This window comes from Coenobita brevimanus, chromosome 9 (genome assembly GCF_032717465.1).
Source record: "Coenobita brevimanus isolate Jiangsu-jjx chromosome 9, ASM3271746v2, whole genome shotgun sequence".
Classification (NCBI taxonomy): Eukaryota; Metazoa; Arthropoda; class Malacostraca; order Decapoda; family Coenobitidae; genus Coenobita; species Coenobita brevimanus.
The window spans coordinates 2,573,443-2,595,942 of NC_136962.1; the positions used below are offsets into that span (position 1 = coordinate 2,573,443).

At 43.3% G+C, this 22,500-nt stretch overlaps 1 protein-coding gene across 1 annotated transcript in view; it reads right to left on the reverse strand.

Annotated features, from left to right (window-relative positions):
• LOC145409824 (uncharacterized) overlaps window positions 1-22,500 on the reverse strand; it is a 198,774-nt gene that overhangs the window by 103,998 nt on the left and 72,276 nt on the right. The window contains exons 18-21 of the mRNA XM_080280131.1: window positions 16,657-16,715; window positions 15,909-16,081; window positions 12,508-12,668; window positions 11,071-11,241 (exon numbers count right to left, since the gene is read on the reverse strand). Coding sequence (XP_080136257.1) covers window positions 11,071-11,241; window positions 12,508-12,668; window positions 15,909-16,081; window positions 16,657-16,715 — 564 coding nt within the window. The remainder of the gene's footprint in view (window positions 1-11,070; window positions 11,242-12,507; window positions 12,669-15,908; window positions 16,082-16,656; window positions 16,716-22,500) is intronic.

Below are 22,500 nucleotides of genomic sequence, written 5' to 3' on the forward strand. Positions count from 1 at the left end.
TTATTTTTTCTATGCAAGGAAGAAGGAACCCAAGGCGAGGAACCGCAAAACTGTTCCAAGAAAAAACAAAAACAAGATAACAGAGCCAAATTCAAGATGTGTTCATTTTGAGCTGCCTGGTTACACTGCATTTGAAAGACTGGAGGTCATAGGCAGTAGGAAATACAGACACAGGGAGAGTTCCAGAATTGCATACATGAAGGATTGGGAGTATGAGTTAACTTACCCCCCTACCTACCTACCTACCTACACTGGAAGTCATTGGCAGTAGGAAATACAGACAGAGGGAGACAGTTCCAGAGCTGACCTGTTGCATACACGAAGGACTGGGAGTATTAGTTAACTTACCCCCCTACCTACCTACCTACCTACCTACACTGGAAGTCATAGGCAGTAGGAAATACAGACTGAGGGAGAGTGTTCCAGAGTTGACCTGTTGCATACACGAAGGACTGGAAATATTAGTTAACTTACCCTACCTACCTACCTACCTATCCACCCAGTTCCTGTCCTGCTAGTTGCTGCCCACCCATTTTCTTTCCTGCTAGTTGCTGCCCACCCATTTTTTTTTTTTTTTTTTTTGCTTGTCACTGCCCACCCCACCCTTTTTTTCCCGCTACTTGCTGCCCACCCACTTCCCACCCACCTTTTTTTTTGCTAGTCACTGCCAACCCCACCCTTTTTTTTTTTTTTTTTTGTTGTTGTTGCTAGTTGCTGCCCCCAAACAGCCTGTGAATGCCATTGTCTATACTCTTATCACTTCCACTTGGCTTAACCCATCTGCAGCCAATGTCCCCAGTATAGGACGGAACTGGGGGAGAGGGAGGGGGAGGCCAAGGATGAGATGGAGGGATGGAGTGGAGAGGTATATGAGAGAGAGGTGTGTGAGTTGGAAGCAGGGCAGTGAAATGGTAGGGGACAGGGCGACACGGAGGCGATTTGTTTGAGGCCACCCCTTACGGGATTAAGACGTCTGGCAATAGATGGATGGCTAGAATAACGAAGGGAGCCCCGGGGTACCTATAAGCTTCGCGACTATGAGCCAATAGGCGGAGGGCGGTACGGTTAGTGCCACATCCCCAAACTGAATGCAGAGTTGTAACAATAAATGAATACTATACGGTAATACGATGCTAGTCATGAAGAAGTGCACAAGCAGCTACATCATCTATACTCTTTTCACTGTAACCTGGCCTACAATTACCACATCCCCAACATCAATAGAGTTATACCAATACATTAAAACTGGAATGTAATGCTGGTCATGATGAAATAATTACCCAGAAGCTGTTTAATATATGGATGGAACATATATACAGAGAGAGAGAGAGAGAGAGAGACAGACAAACAGAGAGACAGACAGACAAACAGAGAGAGAGAGAGAGAGAGAGTTATGAGGCCAGCTCAGTGTTATCAGTATCTATCCAGCATCATTTTTTCATTTCCTACTGATCATTTATTCATTTCCTACTCATCATTTATTCATTTCCTCTCATCATTTATTCATTTCCTACTCCAAATGCCACAACCGCTTGTCTAGTTAGTTAGGATGGAGTTGAGAGGTATGAGGGAGGGGGGAGTGAGCTGGGGGGAGGGCAGTCACATGGCGGGTGACAGAGCGACTTGGGAGGCGTTTTGTCTTCTGCCACCCTTTGCAGGATTAGGGCGTCGGGTTATAGATAGATACACAGATAGACTATTTATTACCTACCTATACTCTTTTCACTCTAACCTGATCTAAAATTGCCATACCTCCATCCTGAATGCACAGTACTAACAGAATAACAGTACAGGGAGCTTCAAAAGGCTTCATACTTGGTACTAAATCTCTCATTTTTCAGGTACCATTTTTGAGTGCCTGTGCTCCTGTTTACTGAGGTGGTTTGGCATGTGGAGTGGATGGAGAGTGAGAGACTGACGAGGAGAGTGTATGTGAGTGAGGTGGAGGGGGGGAGAGGGAAGGGTTAGGCCAAGGGTGAGATGGAGGGATGGAGTGGAGAGGTATATGAGAGAGGGGGATGTGAGCTGGGGGGATGGAGAGTGAGAGATTGACGAGGAGAGTGTATGTGAGTGAGGTGGAGGGGGGGAGAGGGAGGGGGAGGCCAAGGATGAGATGGAGGGATGGAGTGGAGAGGTATATGAGAGAGGGGGTGTTAGCTGGGAGCAGGGCAGTGAAATGGCAGGGGACAGGGCGACATGGAGGCGATTTGTTTGTGGCCACCCCTTATGGGATTAAGGCGTCTGGTAATAGATAAATAGATAGATTTTTTTTAAGTATCCACTCACATCTGCCCAAATCACACACTATCTATCTATTGCCAGACACCCTAATGCCGTGAAGGGTGGCCACAAACAAATCGCCTCCATGTTGCCCTGTTCCACACAACTTCACTGCCCTCTCCCCGCTCACACCCCCCTCTCTCATATAACTCTCCACTCCATCCCTCCATCTCATCCTCAGCCTCCCCCTCCCTCCCTGTTTGTCTATATATGATCAATTTGCCTTATCTGACCACCACTGTGCAGAAATACTGAGATATATATACACATAGACACACTGGTACGCATACTGTAACCTGTACACTAATACTTCAACAATCATCTGTGCTTAATTCTCACATAAAAAAATTTGAGGAGTTACCTAATTCATCTTTTTGGTGTATTCTTAAAGTACTTTGGTGACGGGAGAAAACCAGTCATGTTCATTGTATTATACATTTCACAAAGTGAGAGTAAACACTACAGTAAACTCTCAATTATCCGAGGTAATTCAGGCCATCCCTACGCCGGTTAAAGCAAAAGGCCGGATATTGCATAGTACCCCTCTTCGGTTCAACATTTGGTGTTAAGCCGGATATTGCGTTACTGTCTGTGCCAACCTTCTATCCTAAAAACTTTCCCATGAGTAAAGGATGAAAATTAAACATAAAATATAATACAGTAATGATACAGTACAGTAATACAGTAATGATACAGTACAGTAATACAGTAATGATACAGTACACTAATACAGTGCTGGTTGGCTACCGTTTATGAGTCAGTTGATACATCTCAATACCAGATATTGCAAAGAATCGCCGATTACGTCCTACTTTGGCGCCAGATGTTGCATAATTTTGCTGGATATTGCATTAACAGAGCCGAGCCAGCGATGCCGGATATTGCACTGGGCTGGATATTGTGACGACAGATAATTGAGAGTTTAACGTATGTTTGATAAAGATACCGTAGATTTATTTACTGGTGGTGATGGTAGAGAAAAGTTAAAAAATAAGGCAATATAGGAACGTACATTCTACCATTTTCTAATTATTACGGGGGAGGTTTATAAAGCTTTAAGTCTTCATTAACAGAAAAAACAATGGTGGGATGTACAGTCTTATAAGGACCACCTCATCGTGGCGGTCAATATAGAAACGTATATTCCACCATCTCTTTTTTAAATTACGGGAGACGATATTAAAGTTTTAACTCACCAAGCATGTAATAAAAAGTGGGAATGTTTGCATCTATACTGCCTACCTTAATTAACTGTGGGTGTCAAGAGACTATGTTGCTGTACCTCACATCACTCATTCATTCCCTGGCTCACTTGGGAAATATACTACATGTGTGTGTATACAGGAACAACATTTGTGGCAACGTGTTTATTCCACAGTATGAAATGTTGTCATCAGCACCGTACTGTTGGATTTCTATCTATATCTATCTATAGCCAGACCTGAAACAATGATTGAATGCACTGGACAAGCTGAAAATCCTAACTAGTTTTTCTTCTTTATTCCTGACTAGATGTACCGTAACAGCTTTGCCCTGAATGACGGTCTGGTTTGAACTGGCAGAAAGCCAGGCACACTCCCAGGTCTAGCTTTCAAAAGATGCTACATAATCAAAACCCAAGCAGTGGAGAGACCTATGTCAGCAAAATCAGTCACCTGGCCCGTCTCACAGCTCCCGTACACAGTTACACACAGCTACATCAGTGGCAGAGATCGCCATGGGCAATGAGGGCAGTCGGCCAGGGCGGAACCTTCATGGAGGATGGCACGAGGCGCTGCACAAACATTTGAAACAGTGACATTTGCGAGACATAACCCATTCAACTGGTTGGAAACTGTTGGAGAAAAGATTGGAGTCCTATCAAATTATCAAGGTATGTCAAATCACGAGGTCACAGAGCAATGTGAGGCACTTGTTATGACACTTCACTTCAACCATCACTCCGATTTGGACGGCAAAGAACTTGCACAAGAGTTGAAGAACTTAACTGAATTGCCATCGAAGAACATGAGCTTTCTCGCACTACTCATATTCATACATGAGAGGGAGCTGGCAGAAATGTATCCAAGCGTGTGGATGGCTCTTAGAGTGTGCCTAACCTTTCCTGTCACAATGGCTGAAGTAGAAAGGAGCTTATCGAAGCTCAAGGTCATAAAGTCCTACCTCAGGTCCATCATGACACAAATGCCTTTGTGTTTAGCATCAACTCTGAAACTGCTGGGAAAATTTCATTCAACAAGGTGATCAGTGAGTTTGCATTAAGGAAGGTTAGGAGGCACAAGGTTAAGAACAGTGGTGTCGAAGTGTATTGTTCAGATCATAGCTGGTGGTCTTTCTTAATATCTGGTATAACCACTACAGTTAATCTGTCTTAATCAAGCTGTAAGCCTGTAACATGAACATACGGGCCGCATGTGGCTCACCATCCTGTCATATTGTCAAGATAACGATAAAGTTTGTTTCGGTGTAAAATGTATTTTCATTTAGGCGTAGGGAGCGCCAAGAGGAGGTTTGCCAAGGGCGCCAAACAGGCCAGCTCCACCACTGAGCTACATATTACCCACATTAACATTTACATAAGAATAGACAAGGTTGACAATTCATAAAACGTCCCGTTAATAAGAAATCATTAGTAACAGACATCATAATTCCATATGGGGTGGCCATTTGACTCTGGGTTAGTTGTTTTACAGGGAGAGGCACTAACCCTCAACCAACCCACTTGTTGACATGTTGGCTTTCTCAGCGTTAATGCCATTTTTATATCTGCAGGAACAGCGGTTGTCACTCACTCTCAAACTCAGTCACGTGAGTGAGGTCTGCACGGTCCAATCTATACCTTCCCTGCATTTATCATCATCGAATACATCACTGAATGAAGAAGTGAAAGAACGTTGTAGGGTGGATGTGGATGTGACTGGGAAAATTAGGAGAAATACACTGAGGTGGTTTGGACATGTGAAGAGAATGGAGAATGAAAGACTGACTAAGAGGGTGTATGTAGGTGAAGTGGAGGGAGAGAGAGGAGGGAGGGGGAGACCGAGGATGAGGTGGAGGGATGGAGTTGAGAGGTATATGAGGGAGGGGGGTGTGAGTTGGGGGGAGGGCAGTCAAATGGTGGGTGACAGTGACTTGGAGGCGTTTTGTCTGTGGCCACCCTTTGCGGGATTAGGGCATCTGGCTATAGATAGATAGATAGATAGGATACATCAACTTCCTTCACCCTTATCATTCTTTTTCTGTGTCTAACCTAACCTACCTAGCCTAACCTAACCTAACCTAACCTACCCTACCCTACCCTACCCTAATCTACCCTACCCTAACCTAACCTACCCTACCCTGCCCTAATCTACCCTACCCTAACCTACCCTACCCTACCCTAATCTACCCTAACCTAACCTACCCTACCCTACCCTAATCTACCCTTACCTAACCTACTCTAACCTAACCTACCCTACCCTACCATACCCTACCCCAACCTAACCTAACCTGCTGCAGTGGAATGCTTACCTTAGACTTGGGTATCGTACTATGCATTTACGGTGGTACTATCCCTGAGCCTCATATTGGCAACTTGTAATACCATTAATTAAAAAAACAAAAAAGAAAACGACACTTCTGCTCTATGATACGTGGCTTTCACAGTTAATTTTGGTTAAGTTTGGTTAAGTAAGGTTAAATAAATAAAAAAAATTCAATAGATGGCTTTACTGTTGACTTAGGTTAGGTTGAGGGTTAAGAGTGATTAGGATAGGTTAGGTTAAATCAGGGAACAATTTTCCGAGCATATTGTTTTTATTTCATACTTGATTCCAACCCCACACAGGGATCAGGTCAGGTTAGGAATCATGTACGATGGAAATTAACTTCAAATAATTCGTAAGACAGGCAGCTAAATCCTTCCCCTGTTGAAAAAATGAATATAAGAATAAAATACATATTTACTTTAAGAATTATTTTTCATTTTTTACTTCAGTCTCTCACTCTATTGACTCTGGCAATAGATAGATAGATAGACTTCAACCCCATACAGGGAAGAGGATGGAGAGTGAGAGACTAATGAGGAGAGTGTATGTGAGTGAGGAGGAGGGGGGGAGAGGGAGGGGGAGGCCAATGATGTGATGGAGGGATGGGGTGGAGAGGTACATGAGAGAGGGGGGTGTGAGCTGGGAGCAGGGCAGTGAAATGGCAGGGGACAGGGTGACATGAAGGTGATTTGTTTGTGGCCACCCCTTACGGGATTAAGGCATCTGGCAATTGATAGATAGATAGACTTAACCACACACAGGGATTAGGGATTACTTGTGGGGGACAGTAATCTCTAAATCCGTCGAAAAAGGGGTAAATCCTACGCCGTGAAAATTAAAACACAAAAAAAATACAATACCACGACTGTAATAAACGACAAAAATTCCCACAGAAAAATAAATAGACAGGTAGATGAATAAGTAAATGAATAAATAAATCCCTAAATATCCCTCCATATCAGAAGTGTTCAGCATCTACACCAATGTTTTCCAGTTCAAACTTGGGCGTGTCATGTCTCTTCCCAGTACTGCATCTCGTCATGATGTACTTACAAAAACAGTCAAATGATGCGCAGGAAACACTAATTGGTTTGTTATAATGTTATGTTATCACTTCCTTACGTATGTTACGGTGAAAATGGAGAAAAACTGTAGAACACGTGCACTAATGCGGTGCTTCTGAAAAGCCTAGTGTTCCGGTAGGTGGCAGCACGATTGGGACAAACATCCCCGCGCTGTTTAAAAAGCATATTATTCTTTGTTAAATATCTACACTGTTGTGTGAAACTGTGAATCATAGTACTGTCATATATCGTAATATAAATACAGTAATACAAACAGAACACGTATATATAACGTAGCGTGAATTGTTTATATTTATCATAAACGGAAATTAAAATATCACTGATGACGTGATGGCAACCCGCCATTTTTTTTTTTTTTGTCTAAGTACAAGAAGTCAGACTAAATTCTGTATATTTGTTGTTAGAACTGGTAATATACTGTACATACGGTATATATATATATATATATATTGCCAGACGCCTCAATCCCGTTTGGGGTGGCCACAAACAAATCGCCTCCAAGTCGCCCTGTCCCCCGCCATTTCACTGCCCTGCTCCCAACTCACACACCCCTCTCTCATATACCTCTCCACCCCATCCCTCCATCTCATCCTCGGCCTCCCCCTCCCTCTTCCCCCCTCCACCTCACTCACATACACTCTCTTCGTCAGTCTTTCACCCTCCATTCTCTCCACATGGCCAAATCACCTCAGTGTGTTCCTCATAACGCTTCCTATCACATCCACATCCACACCATAACGCTCCTTTATATCCTCATTCGTCAGCCTGTCTCTCCATGTGACTCCACAGGCTCCTCTTAAATAACTCATTTCCACTGCTCTCACTCTTGACTTGTGTCCTTCCAACAACGTCCAAGCTTCACTTCCATACGTCAGAGTTGGTATCACAATACCGTCATGTAGTAACTTTTTCACTTCCATGCTCACTTCCCTGTTTCTTATCACTGCTTTCAAAGAACCAGCAACTTTTCTTCCCTGCTGTACCCTTTCAAGCACTTCACCCTCCAAACCTCCATCCTTACTCATCACACTACCCAAGTACTTAAACGTACTCACATTTTCCAATTCCTCACCATCCAACCTCGCTGTGCATTCACTGACTTCACCTCTCTCAAAGACCATCACTTTACTCTTCCCTACATTCACCTTTAGATTCCGTTTCTTACACACTCTCCCAAACTCATCCACCAAGCTTTGCAGCTCCCCTTCGTCTTCACTCAACAACACAGTATCATCTGCAAACAACAGTACAGGGAGTTTCCAAACACTACTCTCTCTCACCAGGGCCACTCCATCATCCACTACCCTACCTTGTACCTCTTTTATTACCCCATCCATGTACAGATTGAACAACCATGGAGACATGACAAATCCCTGTTTCAACCCAACTTTCAGAGAGAAAAATTCACTTAGTTCATCATCCACACGCACTGCAGCCTTCGCACCATTGTACATACTCTTCACAGCATTCAACAACTTCCCATCTACTCCATATATTCTTAACACTTTCCACAATCCTTGCCTATCCACCCTGTCATATGCTTTCTCCAAATCCATGAAAGCCGCATACAACTTCTTTCCCTTCTCTAGAAACTTTTCCACTAAAGATCTAAGAATGAATATCTGATCTACACAACCTCTTCCCTTCCTAAAGCCTCCTGTTCTTCTCCAACTAATTTCTCTGTTCTTTCTCTAACACTGTCAATAAGTATCCTACCATACACTTTTCCTATTATACTAAGAAGACAAATGCCCCTATGATTACCACACACTACTTTTTCCCCTTTTCCTTTGTACAAGGGACTAATTATACCTGACTTTCAATCCTCCGGGACTCTACCTTCCTCCCAGGCCAATCTGCACATCTTACACATCCATTCTACTACTATCTCTCCCCCATGCTTCAGCATTTCACCACACACTCCACCAATTCCTGGGGCTTTCCCCGATTTAACTTTCTTCATTGCTTCCACAACTTCTATCCTACTGATTTCTTCCTGTCTTCTCACTTCCCTCCTTCTCCCAGCCATTCCCCAGCCACTTTTACTCGCATTACTTCCATCCTCTATGTTCAACAATTCCTTAAAGTGTTCTCTCCATCTGCTCACTTTTTCTCCCTTCTCCACTAGTAATCTACCATTTTTATCTTTCACTCCCCTGCTAACTTCACTTCCACCCTGTCTTACTCTTTTCACCTCTCTCCAGAACATTTTCTTAGTCCCTCCACTTTACACTCAAATTCCTTTCAAATTCCTCATCCACTCTCTTCTTACTCTCTCTTACTAATCTTTTCACCTCTCTCTTTCTTTCTACATATAACTCTCTCTTCCGCCTCTCAAATTCTTCCACGCCCCTATTTCTCATCCATTCATTGTATGCTTTCTTCTTTTGTGCCACAGCCTGTCTCACCTCTTCAGTCCACCACGCTGTTCCTTGCACCCCCCTCCGTCTTCTCTTCCTTCCACACACCACATCACATGCTGCACATATTTCTTCTGTAAATATCCTACACACACCTTCCACGTCTCCCATCTGCTCCAATTCATATTTGCCCAATCGTTCCTCCACTTCTCTCTTATACTCTGCCTTTTTCTCATCCACTTGTAACCTTTCGACTCTCCTTGCAACTACTCCTTCCTCTCGTCTTTCCCTTCTTCTATTCCTCCATCTTACTTGAATCCTAATTCTGGCCACCACCAAGTAGTGGTCAGAAAGTCCACTCCCCCAACCTCTATAAGCTCTTGCATCCTTTACACATCTTCGCATCCTGTCATCCACACACACATAATCAATCATTGCCTTCCTTTCATTCAGTTCACCACCCACCCTTCTCATCACTCGCCATGTATACCTGTGGATCATTTTATGCCTGAAGAGGGTATTGGCTATCACCAACCCCCTCCCAGCACAAATGTCCACTAACGCACTGCCATTCTCATCTATCTCAGCAGGCACACCCCACTCACCAACTAATGGGGTGTATTATATATATATATATATATATATATATATATATATATATATATATATATATATATATATATATATATACCGTATTTATATTACCAGTTCTAACAACAAATATACAGAATTTAGTCTGATTTCTTGTACTTAGACTTTAAAAAATGCCCATGAAGTATTGAATATCTCTAGGTCTCATCGGAAGAATAAAAAAACGATGTTATATGGGCTGTTTTTATACATTCTGAGGATGAAAAGAGAGAGAGAGAGAGAGAGAGAGAGAGAGAGAGAGAGAGAGAGAGAGAATCGTTTCTCATTCCTACCCAACGACAGAATTTAGTCTGATTTCTTGTACTTAGACTTTAAAAAATGCCCATGAAGTATTGAATATCTCTAGGTCTCATCGGAAGAAAAAAAAAAAAACTGTTATATGGGCTGTTTTTATACATTCTGAGGATGAAAAGAGAGAGAGAGAGAGAGAGAGAGAGAGAGAGAGAGAATCGTTTCTCATTCCTACCCAGCGACAGAGTATCAGTCTCTCTCTCTCTCTCTCTCTCTCTCTCTCTCCTAGTCAACCATGTCCCTCAATAATATACTGTCAACGCTGTCAACAGCAATATCAATACATGTGCATTTAAGTGTAATATTGAGAACAAGTAGCAAACGAAGCGGTCTTACGAACTTTCCAATGCCGGTTAGAGGGTTATGGGATCCTTAATGTACTGTTCATCATCATCATCATCACCATCATCATTATCATCATCATCATTACTATTAGCATTATCATCATCATCATCATCATCATCATCATCATCACCACCACCAACACCAACACCATCACCACCACCACCATCATCATCATCATCATCATCATCATCATAACATCACACAAACTAAGCAATACAAGAACGAAATCTACTACTACTCCTGCTACTACCCTGCACTACTACTACTACTACTACCACCACACCACACCACACCACCACATACCCGAACCAAAACATACAGAGGATGGCCTTTTGACAGGGGCACTACTACTACTACTACTACAACTACTACTACCACCACACCACACCACCACATTTACCACATACCTGAGCCAGAGCGCACAGAGGAGGGCCTTCTGATAGGGACACTACTACTACTACTACTACTCCTCTTACTACTACTACCACCACCACCACCACACCACACCACACCACCACATTTACCACATACCTGAGCCAGAGCGCACAGAGGAGGGTCTTCTGATGGGTGGCGCGGTAAAATCATAGGACACAATGGACCCTCTTGGTGTTGCGTTGGCGCTGCGGGACCGACGCTCCTGAAGGCGGTACCAGGTGGGACGCTCATCCAGGTACGCGTGTCGCAGGTCTATCAAAGTTTCCCCTAGAAGAAAATGGAGATGGAAGAGGAATATGAGGAAGACGGGGATAGATAGATGGATAGATAAATAGCGAGGGATGGGAAGACAGTGAGATAAAAGAATGACTGATGAGAAGGAGGTTTGTCAAAGTTACCCGTAGAAGATAACGGGGATGGAGAAGAAAATGAGGAGGGGTTGACTGAGATTTAGAGATGGAGATAGAGAGGGCTGGGGGGAGAAAGATAAATAGCCTGACTGATGATGATGAGGAGGTCTGTCAAAGTTTTCTCCTAGAAGAAAATGGAGATGGAAGAAGACAATGAGGGGTATTGTTCCTCCGTCTATATATTTGCACGGATTATCTCTAAAGCTATCTATCTACCCATCTATCTATCTATCTATCCATCTCTCTCTCTATCCATCTATCTATCTATCCATCTATCACCACACAACGCCAACGTCAGTCCAAGTAGGATTTCTCCACTCATATATCTATCTATCTATCTATCAACGTCTCCGTCTATCTACCTACATTATCTATCTATCCATCTATCCATCTATCTATCACACCCAGGAAGCCGTTTTCTGTGTCAGACGCGTAATCCCACACAGACAGCTCCAACGTACGCCCTATCTATCTATCTATCCATCTATCTATCTACGTGTCCTATCTATCTCTCTACGTGTCCTATCTACGTGTCCTATCTATCTATCTACGTGTCCTATCTATCTATCTATCTACGTGTCCTATCTATCTATCTATCTACGTGTCCTATCTATCTATCTATCTACGTGTCCTATCTATCTATCTATCTATCCTATCTATCTATCTACGTGTCCTATCTATCTACCTACGTGTCCTATCTATCTATCTACCTACGTGTTCTATCTATCTATCTATCTACGTGTCCTATCTATCTACCTACGTGTCCTATCTATCTATCCACCTATCTACGTGTCCTATCTATCTATCTATCTACGTGTCCCATCTATCTATCTATCTATCTACGTGTCCTGTCTATCAGTATCTATCTATCTATCTGTCAATATACCTCTATCAGTGTCTATTATTTCTCTGATGGTATGTATTCACCCATCTCTCTCTCTATCCATCTACCTACCTTCATTATCTATCTATCTATCTATCACTCACCCAGGAAGCCATTTTCAGTGTCAGACACGTAATCCCACACAGACAGCTCCAGCGTACACCCTATCTATCTATCCATCTATCTACCTATCTATCTATCTACGTGTCCTGTCTATCTATCTATCTATCTATCACTCACCCAGGAATCCGTTTTCAGTGTCAGACACGTAATCCCACACAGACAGCTCCAGCGTTAATCCAAGCAGCGTCTCCGCACTTAGACTCTCCCAGATAAAACTTGAATTCCACAAAGGTTTACAAGAGCTCTCCGCCACTCCCGTGCTGTAGATCTTGTTGTCACTGAGTAGGGACAAAGAGAGAGAGGGGAATTAGAGATAGAGATAGGTAGAGATAGCTCACGGATTATTTTTCCTATCTTTTTTTTAAGTTGAAAGTTTGTTGGTTGGTGTGTGTGTGTGTGTGTGTGTGTGTGTGTGTGTGTGTGTGTGTGTGTGTGTGTGTGTCTATCTATTACCAGATGCCTCAATCCCGTAAGGGGTGGCCATAAACAAATCGCCTCCATGTCGCCCTGTCCAGTGTCACTTCACTGCGCAGCTCCCAGCTCACACCCCCCTCTCTCATACACCTCTCCACTCCATCCTTCCATCTCATCCTCGGCCTCCCCCTCCCTCTCCCCTCCCTTCCACCTCACTCACATACACTCTCCTTGTTAGTCTCTCACTCGCCATCCCCCCAGTTCACACCCCCCTCTCATATACCTCTCCACTGCATCTCTCCATCTCATCCTCGGCCTCCCCCTCCCTCTCCCCCCGTCCACCTCACTCACATACACTCTCCTCGTTAGTCTCTCACTCTCCATCCTCTCTACATGTGAACCATTCGTAGACTTATTTTTTTTCTTATATCATAACCAGCTCATTGAAACAGCCCAGGTGTTCCTTGGCGCGGGTCTTCCAGCGAACTGTGGCGCGTCGTTCCCGTAGACTTCATCGGCCCGGCGCGGCCCGATTGCGTCAGATTACAATTTTCAGGAACCGTTAGCGACTGATGTGGATAGATAATAGATAGAATGTGGATAGATAGATGTGGCTAGAATGTTGCTAGAATGAGGTGGATAGATTGATGGTGGATAGAATGTGGATAGATAGATGTGGATAGAATGTGGATAGAATGTGGATAGAATGTGGCTAGAATGAGGTGGATAGATAGATGGTGGATAGAATGTGGATAGATAGATGTGCATAGAATGTGGACAGAATGAGGAGGATAGATAGATGGTGGATAGAATGTGGATAGAATGAGGTGGATAGACAGATGTGGATAGATAGATGTGGATAGAATGTGGATAGAATGAGGTGGATAGACAGATGTGGATAGAATGTGGATAGATAGATGTGGATAGAATGAGGTGGATAGACAATGTGGACAGAATGTGGACAGAATGAGGTGGATAGATAGTAGATAGAATGTGGATAGATAGATGTGGATAGAATGAGGTGGATAGATAGATGTGGATAGAATGTGGATAGATAGATGTAGATAGAATGTGGATAGAATGAGGTGGAGAGATAGATGTGGATAGAATGTGGCGGATAGATAGATGTGGATAGAATGTGGATGGATAGATGTGGATAGATTTTGGTGTGGACTGGGTGGATACGTGGACTAGATGGTGTGTACAAGTGCAGCCTGACTGACGTACAGTGGCCACAGTGGCAACTAGTACGGTGTGAAGATGGGCATTTAGTGCCAGCTGGACGGATTTTCACAGTGACTTCTTTCGTACATTAAGGCAGCATAAATAGTGGATAAGGCACCATGTACACTAGTTCTGTACACTCTAAGGCACCCTATACAGTGGATAAGGCACTATGTACACCATTGTTGTACACCCTAAGGCACCTTAAACAGTGGATAAGGCACCATGTACACTAGTTCTGTACACCCTAAGGCACCCTAAACACTGAATAAGGCACCATGTACACTATTGTTGTACACCCTAAGGCACCTTAAACAGTGGATAAGGCACCATGTACACCATTGTTGTACACCCTAAGGCACCTTAAACAGTGGATAAGGCACTATGTACACTAGTTCTGTACACCCTAAGGCACCTTAAACAGTGGATAAGGCACTACTGTATGTACACCAGTTCTGTACACCAGTTCTGTACACCCTAAGGCACCTTAAACAGTGGATAAGGCACTACTGTATGTACACCAGTTCTGTACACCCTAAGGCACCTTAAACAGTGGATAAGGCACTACTGTATGTACACCAGTTCTGTACACCCTAAGGCACCTTAAACAGTGGATAAGGCACTACTGTATGTACACTAATTCCGTACAACCTAAGGCACCTTAAACAGTGGATAAGGCACCATGTACACCATTGTTGTACACCCTAAGGCACCCTCAACAGTGGATAAGGCACTATGTACACTAGTTCTGTACAGTTACATTACTTACGCTAAATCACTTATCACTTACGCTATAAACCTTACGTTACTTTTGACTTTATTTCTATTTACCTACATTTACACTGAGGTGGTTTGGCCATGTGGAGAGGATGGAGTAAGAGACTAACGACGAGAGTGTATGTGAGTGAGGTGGAGGGGGGAGAGGGAGGGGGAGAGGGAGGGGGAGGCCGAGGATGAGATGGAGGGATGGAGTGGAGAGGTATATGAGAGAGGGGGGTGTGAGCTGGGAGCAGGGCAGTGAAATGGGGGGGGGGGACAGGGTGACATGGAGGCGATTTGTCTGTAGCCACCCTTTACGGGATTAAGGCGTCTGGCAATAGATAGATAGATGTTTATTATATCCATTATTTACACTGTCACACACACACAGGGATGGCATAATCAGACATGCTTACAATTGATTCCCCGTCGTAACCTATATGAGAAATTATAAGTTATATCTGGACTGTACAGGAAGAACAAGGGAAGGAAAGTGCATATCCCCATATCTCTAGTCCTTCCTGCAGAAAACAAAAAAATCTACCGGTAAGTTACGAAATGAAAGGATCTTGAATCTGGCTCTCTTTTGTATTGTTTTTATTTTTTTCTTGGATGGAACGGTTTGCGGGCTCGTGGCCTTTGGATCCTTCTTTCTTGCATTAAAAAAAAAGGATTCGATCTTATGTTAGAGTATCCCACCCCAGACGCGTCAGAGGCGGGACCCCCCCAACCCCCGCCCCCTTCTGCTCATAGGTAGGGGGCAGGAAGGGGGTCTGGTCCCATTTTCTGTCAAGCAATTAGGGTGGACTGCATTAATTCCCCGTAAATGTCCACCAAGCCGAGTCCGTACCACATACAGACCTGGCATGTGCTGAAATAATAGTCACGAGGAAGTGCAACCAGTAACCACGGAGAAATAAATACCACTTTGACTAGTAACCAAGGAGACTAGATCCTACCTCAATTGAAAAAGTCTTAGGCACAGAAAGGCTTCAGGAGGGCCATAGGTAGTGGAATCCCTGAAGTGGAGATCATGAACTCAAACAATAGTCACGAGGAAGAGCGACTAGTAACAAAGAAGTGAACTGCTTTGACTAGTAACCAAGGAGACTGGATCCTACCTGAATGGAAAAAGTCTGAGGCATACAAAGGCTTCAGGAGGGCCATAGGTAGTGGAATCCCTGAAGCGTAGGTCGTGTGCTGATACGATGGTCACGATTAAGTGCGATTTATCCTGATCGTACCACAACTGCACCTGTAGCTTGCCACTCACTGGTTCCCGGGTGAGGTCACTCTGGGGGAGGGATTGGGAGTATTATTGGTATTATTATTACTGGTATTATTATTACTGTTATTACTACTACTACTACTACTACTATTGTTATTATTATTATTATTATTGTTAATATTATTACTACTACTGCTACTACTACTACTACTACTACTACTACTATTATTGTTATTTTTATTATTATTATTATTATTATTATTATTGTTAATGTTATTGTTATTACTACTACTACTACTATTACTACTACTACTACTACTACTACTAGTAGTCATTACTATAACTATTATCACCACTGTCACTACGACTACTACTACTGATACTGTTACTACTATTATGATTACTACTACAACTACTACTACTACTACTACTACTATTATTATTATTATTATTATTATTACTACTACTACTACTACATTATTACTACTACCACCACTACTACTAACAACATCAACAACAACAATAAACCATTTCTGAATAAGACAGCTCTAGTATGTATTCAATATGGACGGTGAGTTTTAGTGCCAAAGCGGTGACAAGCAAAGGAGACAATATGTATTCAATACGGACAGTTCACTTACAGGAATTTTTGGAAGCTTTCTCCTGGAACTGGAAGATAGCGATTTGTCGTTCTCCCCCTCTGAAAATACGAAAAATAATTAGGTTTGGTTCCTGGGTGGGTGCCGCATGTCACTAATTTTTTTTTGCACTGATTACTGTTTGGTTTCCCTACGATGGTTAATTCTCTCTCTCTCTCTCTCTCTCCCTCTCGTATCTATACATCCATCCATGTATGTATGTATGCTTCCATCCATCTATCTATCCATCTATCTATCTATCTCAATATATACCTATCTACCTATGTACCAGTCTATCTGTCTATTTACCTATCTATCTACCTATCCATCCTTCCATCTATCTATCTATCCATCTACCTACCTATCTATCCATCTACCTATCTATCTATCTATCTACCTATCAATTCATCTATCTACCTACCTAATCTATCTATCTACCTACCCACCTATCTATCTATTCATCTATCTACCTACCCACCTATCTATCAACCTATCTATCTATCAATCTATCTATTACCCTCACCTCACCTTTATTTACCTGTAAACAAAAGGTGAAAATTTCTTAATTAGACCGGAAAGCGCTCTATCTATCTATCAGTCTATCTATCTATCTATCTAGCCATCCATCCACGCATCTATCTATCTACTGATCTACTTACCTCCTTAGGCATCTATCCATCTATCTCTCTTATCAACCCATCCATCTATCAGTCTGTCTACCTATGCATCCATCCATCTGTCAATGTATTTATGAGGAGTAGACTGTAGCACCAGTCGAGCAGGGCAGTACCCCCAAGGTGGCTGGAAACCTGATGACAGGGAGTGCTGGAACTCCCGTTTCATCAGCCCTTAGGACTAGTTCCTGACCATCCCCCTTTGCTGAACTTTTTCAGTGTCTCAGTAACACAGAGAGTAGACCAGCATGCTCTCCAATACAAGTTTCTCCAACTATCAACACCAAACTACATGCACAGTACACACTACACTTCCTTTTCAAAATTAAAAGAAAAATGGCAAAAGAAAATCAGGGCTCGGAGTCCCCAGGGGGGGAGGGGGACCATAAATTCCCCCACCATCAGCCCCTCTCCCGGTGAAGACTCAGAGAACTGCCTGGAACCACTGTATGACTCACTTCTTCATTTCTGCAACATTCGTGGCCTTTCCTCTAACTTTCTTTCTGTCGAACACCACCTCTCCTCCTCTAAACCTCACCTTCTCATTCTAACTAAGACTCAGCTGTCTGAAGCAACTGACAGCAAACCCTTTTCTGCTTCCTCCTACTTTCTCTACACTCATTTCAAAGCCAAAGGTGGCTGTTGTGTATATATACGCAACGACTTATCTAGCTCTCGTGTTCCTGAACTCGATTCTTCTGAATTCTCCACACTCTGGCTTCGGCTTTCCTGTCATTCTCTGACTAAATATATCTGTGCTGTTTACTTATCTCCTAATTCTACTGACTATGAAAAATTCTTTGACTATCTTACTTCTACGATAGAACACATTCTATCCATCTCTCCTTTCTCTGAAATCTCCATTTTAGGAGATTTCAATGTTCACCACCACCTTTGGCTCTCCTCTCCTTTCACTGATCCACCTGGTGAACAAGCCTACATCTTTTCTATCCTTAATGACCTAGAGCAGCTTGTACAACACCCCACCCGTATCCCTGACAGCCTTGGAGAGAGCTCCAACATATTTCCTCTTCCTTACAACTAATCCTTCTGCTTACACTGTTAATCTTTTCTCTCCGTTGGGCTCCTCCGATCACAACCTTATCACCTTAACCTGTCCAATCGCTCTGGTACGGCCTGTGAACCCTCCAAAGAAATGTCATCCGTGGCACTTTGGAGCTGCGGATTGGGAGGCCCTCAGGCAGTACTTCTTCGATTTTCCCTGGAAAGATTATTGCTTCCATGGCTGGGAGCCATCTGAGTGTGCCTTGCGCATTATGGAGGTTATTCTCTCGGGCATGGAAGCATACATTCTTTTCTCATATCCTTTGACTAATGCGAGAAAGCCTTGGTTAAATCATGCTTGGTCTAATGCTGTCTGCAACAAGGAGAGGGCCTACAAAAGGTACCGGAGCCAACCCTCCCCTGAATCACATCGTGTTTATGTTTCTGCCTGGAATCGTGCTAAGTCTGTTCTTCGCTCTGCTAAAAATAATTTCATCCGTACTAAATGCTCTCAACTCTCCAACTCGAATTCTTCCTGCTCCTTCTGGCACCTTACCAAAAACCTTTCTAACAACTTTACTTCATCATCCTTCCCTCCTCTTTTCCACTCTCATGGCTCTGCAGCTATTTCTTCTACTGATAAAGCAGATCTCTTCGCACAGACTTTCTCCTCCAATTCCACCTTAGATTATTCCGGTGCTGTTCCTCCATCACTTCCTCCCTCTGACTTCCTCATGGCTGACATTAAAATTTCTTCAGTTGATGTATTTTCTGCCATCATTGGCCTCAATACTAACAAGACATATGGGGCTGATGGGGTCCCTCCTGTTGTTCTCAAGAACTGTGCTTCAGTGCTTACACCTTGCCAAGGTAAACTCTTTCGCCTTTGTCTATCAACCTGTACCTTTCCTTCTTACTGGAAGTTTGCTCTCATTCAGCCAGTCCCAAAGAAGAGTGACCATTCCCAACCCACTAACTATCGCCCAATTGCTTTAACATCCTGTGTCTCAAAAGTTTTCGAGTCTATTCTTAATGGAAAAATTTTAAAGCATCTTTCCTATCACAACCTTCTTTCTGATCGTCAGTATGGGTTCCGTCAGGGACGCTCCACTGGCGATCTTCTCACCTACCTTTCAGACTCCTGGTTATCCTCCTTTTGGGACTTTGGCGAAAGCTTTGCCATTGCACTTGACATCTCTAAGGCTTTCGATCGAGTCTGGCATAAATCTTTAATTTCCAAACTGCCCTCTTACGGTTTCTATCCCTCTATCTGTGCCTTCATCGCTAGCTTCCTTTCTGGTCGTTCTATAGCCGTTGTTGTAGACGGCCATCATTCTTCTCCTAGACCTATCAACAGTAGTGTTCCTCAGGGTTCTGTCCTATCACCAACTCTCTTCCTTTTATTCATCAATGACCTTCTAAGCTGTATATCTAACCCTATCCACTCGTACGCTGATCATTCCACCCTTCACCTTTCCATTCGGTTCCAGCAATGTCCATCTCAACAGTTACTTCAGCAAACAAGGGATGAGGCTATGGCACACCTAATGTCTGACTTGGCTCATATCTCTGACTGGGGTAAAAATAATCTTGTTGTTTTTAATGCATCTAAGACTCAGTTCTTACACCTATCAACCTGACACAATCTTCCACAGGAGTACCCTCTAAGGTTTAATAATATCCAGCTCAATCCTCCATCATCGAACATGCTTGGGGTTTTATTCACTCAGGACTTATCTTGGAAAAATCATATTGCATCTCTTGTAAAATCTGCTCCCAAGAGATTAGGTGTGCTAAGCCAACTCCGTTCCTTCTTTACCCCTACACAGTTGTTGACTTTATACACGGGTTTTATTCGCCCCTGTTTAGAGTACAACTCTCATGTGTGGGGAGGCTCCCCACATACAGCTCTTCTCAATGGGGTGGAATCAAAGGCTTTTCGCCTCATCAGCTCTCCTCCTCTTTCTGACTCCCTTCAACCTCTGTCTCTTCACGGCACTGTTGCATCTTTATCTCTTTTCTATCGCTACTTCAATGGTCACTGTTCCTCTGAACTGTCTGCTTGCATCCCTCCACCTCTACGACGGGCGCGTAGCACCCGTCTAGCAACAAACTCTCATCCCTTTTCTGTTCAACTCTCTAATGCAAGAGTTAACCGTTACTCCCGGTCCTTCATTTATGCAACAGGTCAACTCTGGAACTGTCTCCCTTTGTCTGTATTTCCTACTTCCTATGATCTCCAGTCTTTCAAACGCAGTGTGTCCAGGCATCTCGAAATGAACGGATCTTGAATTTGGCTCTGTTTTGTATTGTTTTTGTTTTTTTCTTGGAAGGAACGGTTTGTGGGCTCCTGGCCTTTGGTTCCTTCTTTCTTGCATTTAAAAAAATTATCTAACCATCCATCCCTACATTCATCTATCTCTCAATCTATCTATCCATCCATCTATCTATCAATCTACCTACCTATCTATCTAAACATCCATCCATCTATCTATCTAATTACCTATCGATCTATCTATCCATCCATCCATCGATCTATCCACCCATCCTTCCGTCTATCTATCATCCTACCTATATATCCATCCATATTTGCATCTATCTATCTATCTATCCATCCATCCATCCATCTATCTATCCATCCACTCTTCCATCTATATACCCATCCATCCATCTATATATCTATCAATCTATCCATTTACCTCCCTATCTTTTTATCAACCAATCAATGTAACTATTTATCTATCCATCCATCCACCCTTCCACCTATCCAACTATCCATCCTCTCTTCCATCTATCCACCTATCCATCCACCCTTCCACCTATCCATCCTCCCTTCCACCTATCCATCCTCCCTTCCATCTATCCATCCACCCTTCCACCTATCCATCCACCCTTCCACCTATCTATCTATCCACCCTTCCACCTATCCATCCACCCTTCCACCTATCCATCCTCCCTTCCACCTATCCATCCACCCTTCCACCTATCCATCCACCCTTCCACCTATCCATCCACCCTTCCACCTATCCATCCTCCCTTCCACCTATCCATCCACCCTTCCACCTATCCATCCACCCTTCCACCTATCTATCTATCCATCCTTCCTTCCACCTATCTATCTATCCATCCACCCTTCCACCAATCTACCCATCCACCCATCTATCTATCTATCTATTTATCTCCCCACGTAAATTACTATATTGCATATCGCTGGTATTTTCGTGTTTATTTCCGATTTTCAATTATGATTAGGAGGAGGAGGAGGAGGAGGAGGAGGAGGAGGAGGAGGAGGAGGAGGAGGAGGAGGAGAAGAAGAAGAAGAAGAAGAAGAGGAAGAAAAAAAAAGAGGAGGAGGAGGAAGAGGAGGAGAAGAAGAGAAAGAGGAGGAGGAGAAGAATAGGAAGAAGAAAAAAGGGATTACATAGGATGACATAAGAAAGAAAACAGCAACAGACCTTCTGGTCCTTTCGAGGCTGCTTGTTACAGAGAAAACTATGACTACGAGATCTAACTCTACATGCTGAAGGATAAGGATAGTAAAGCAAGAAGGCTCCCCCCACCACCAAACCCTCCAGGAAAAAGTGAGAAAAACCGCCATGCAGCATGGAAAAACTGACATGGAAATTTCACAGGAAATACTGGAAAGGAAAAGTCACATTCTATAATACTTTGTGTATAAGCTACCTGATTGAGTAACCTGAAAGAGAAAGTAATCAAATAAGCTAATAGTTACAGCATGACATTATAAACGGGTACATTGAGTTAATGGGAAGTCTGTGGACATGACGTGGAAACTACACAGTGCACAGTGTGGATGTTTAGGGCTGGTGTGGCAGCCTTGCCTGGCGCTATTAAGGTAGGCAGCAGTCAATCAGGCCCTAGCTCCATTCACTCCACTGAGACAAGGAACTCTCCCATGTGGGACAAGTACACAAGTTTCATCCTGAAGCAGTGACCCCTGGTACATTAAAAAAAATCCCGATGGTGGTCACTTGACTAACAGGGACCCTCAGTGATCCACAGCCCATCACAGGTCAAAAGGTAAGAGTAATGACTGTTAACTCAGGGCTATCTGTGCAGATCCTAATCTGTGCTTATGTTACTTTATTTGCATTGAATAAATTGAAAAATGTATTATGACGTGGTGCAACGCTATGTACGGGTACGT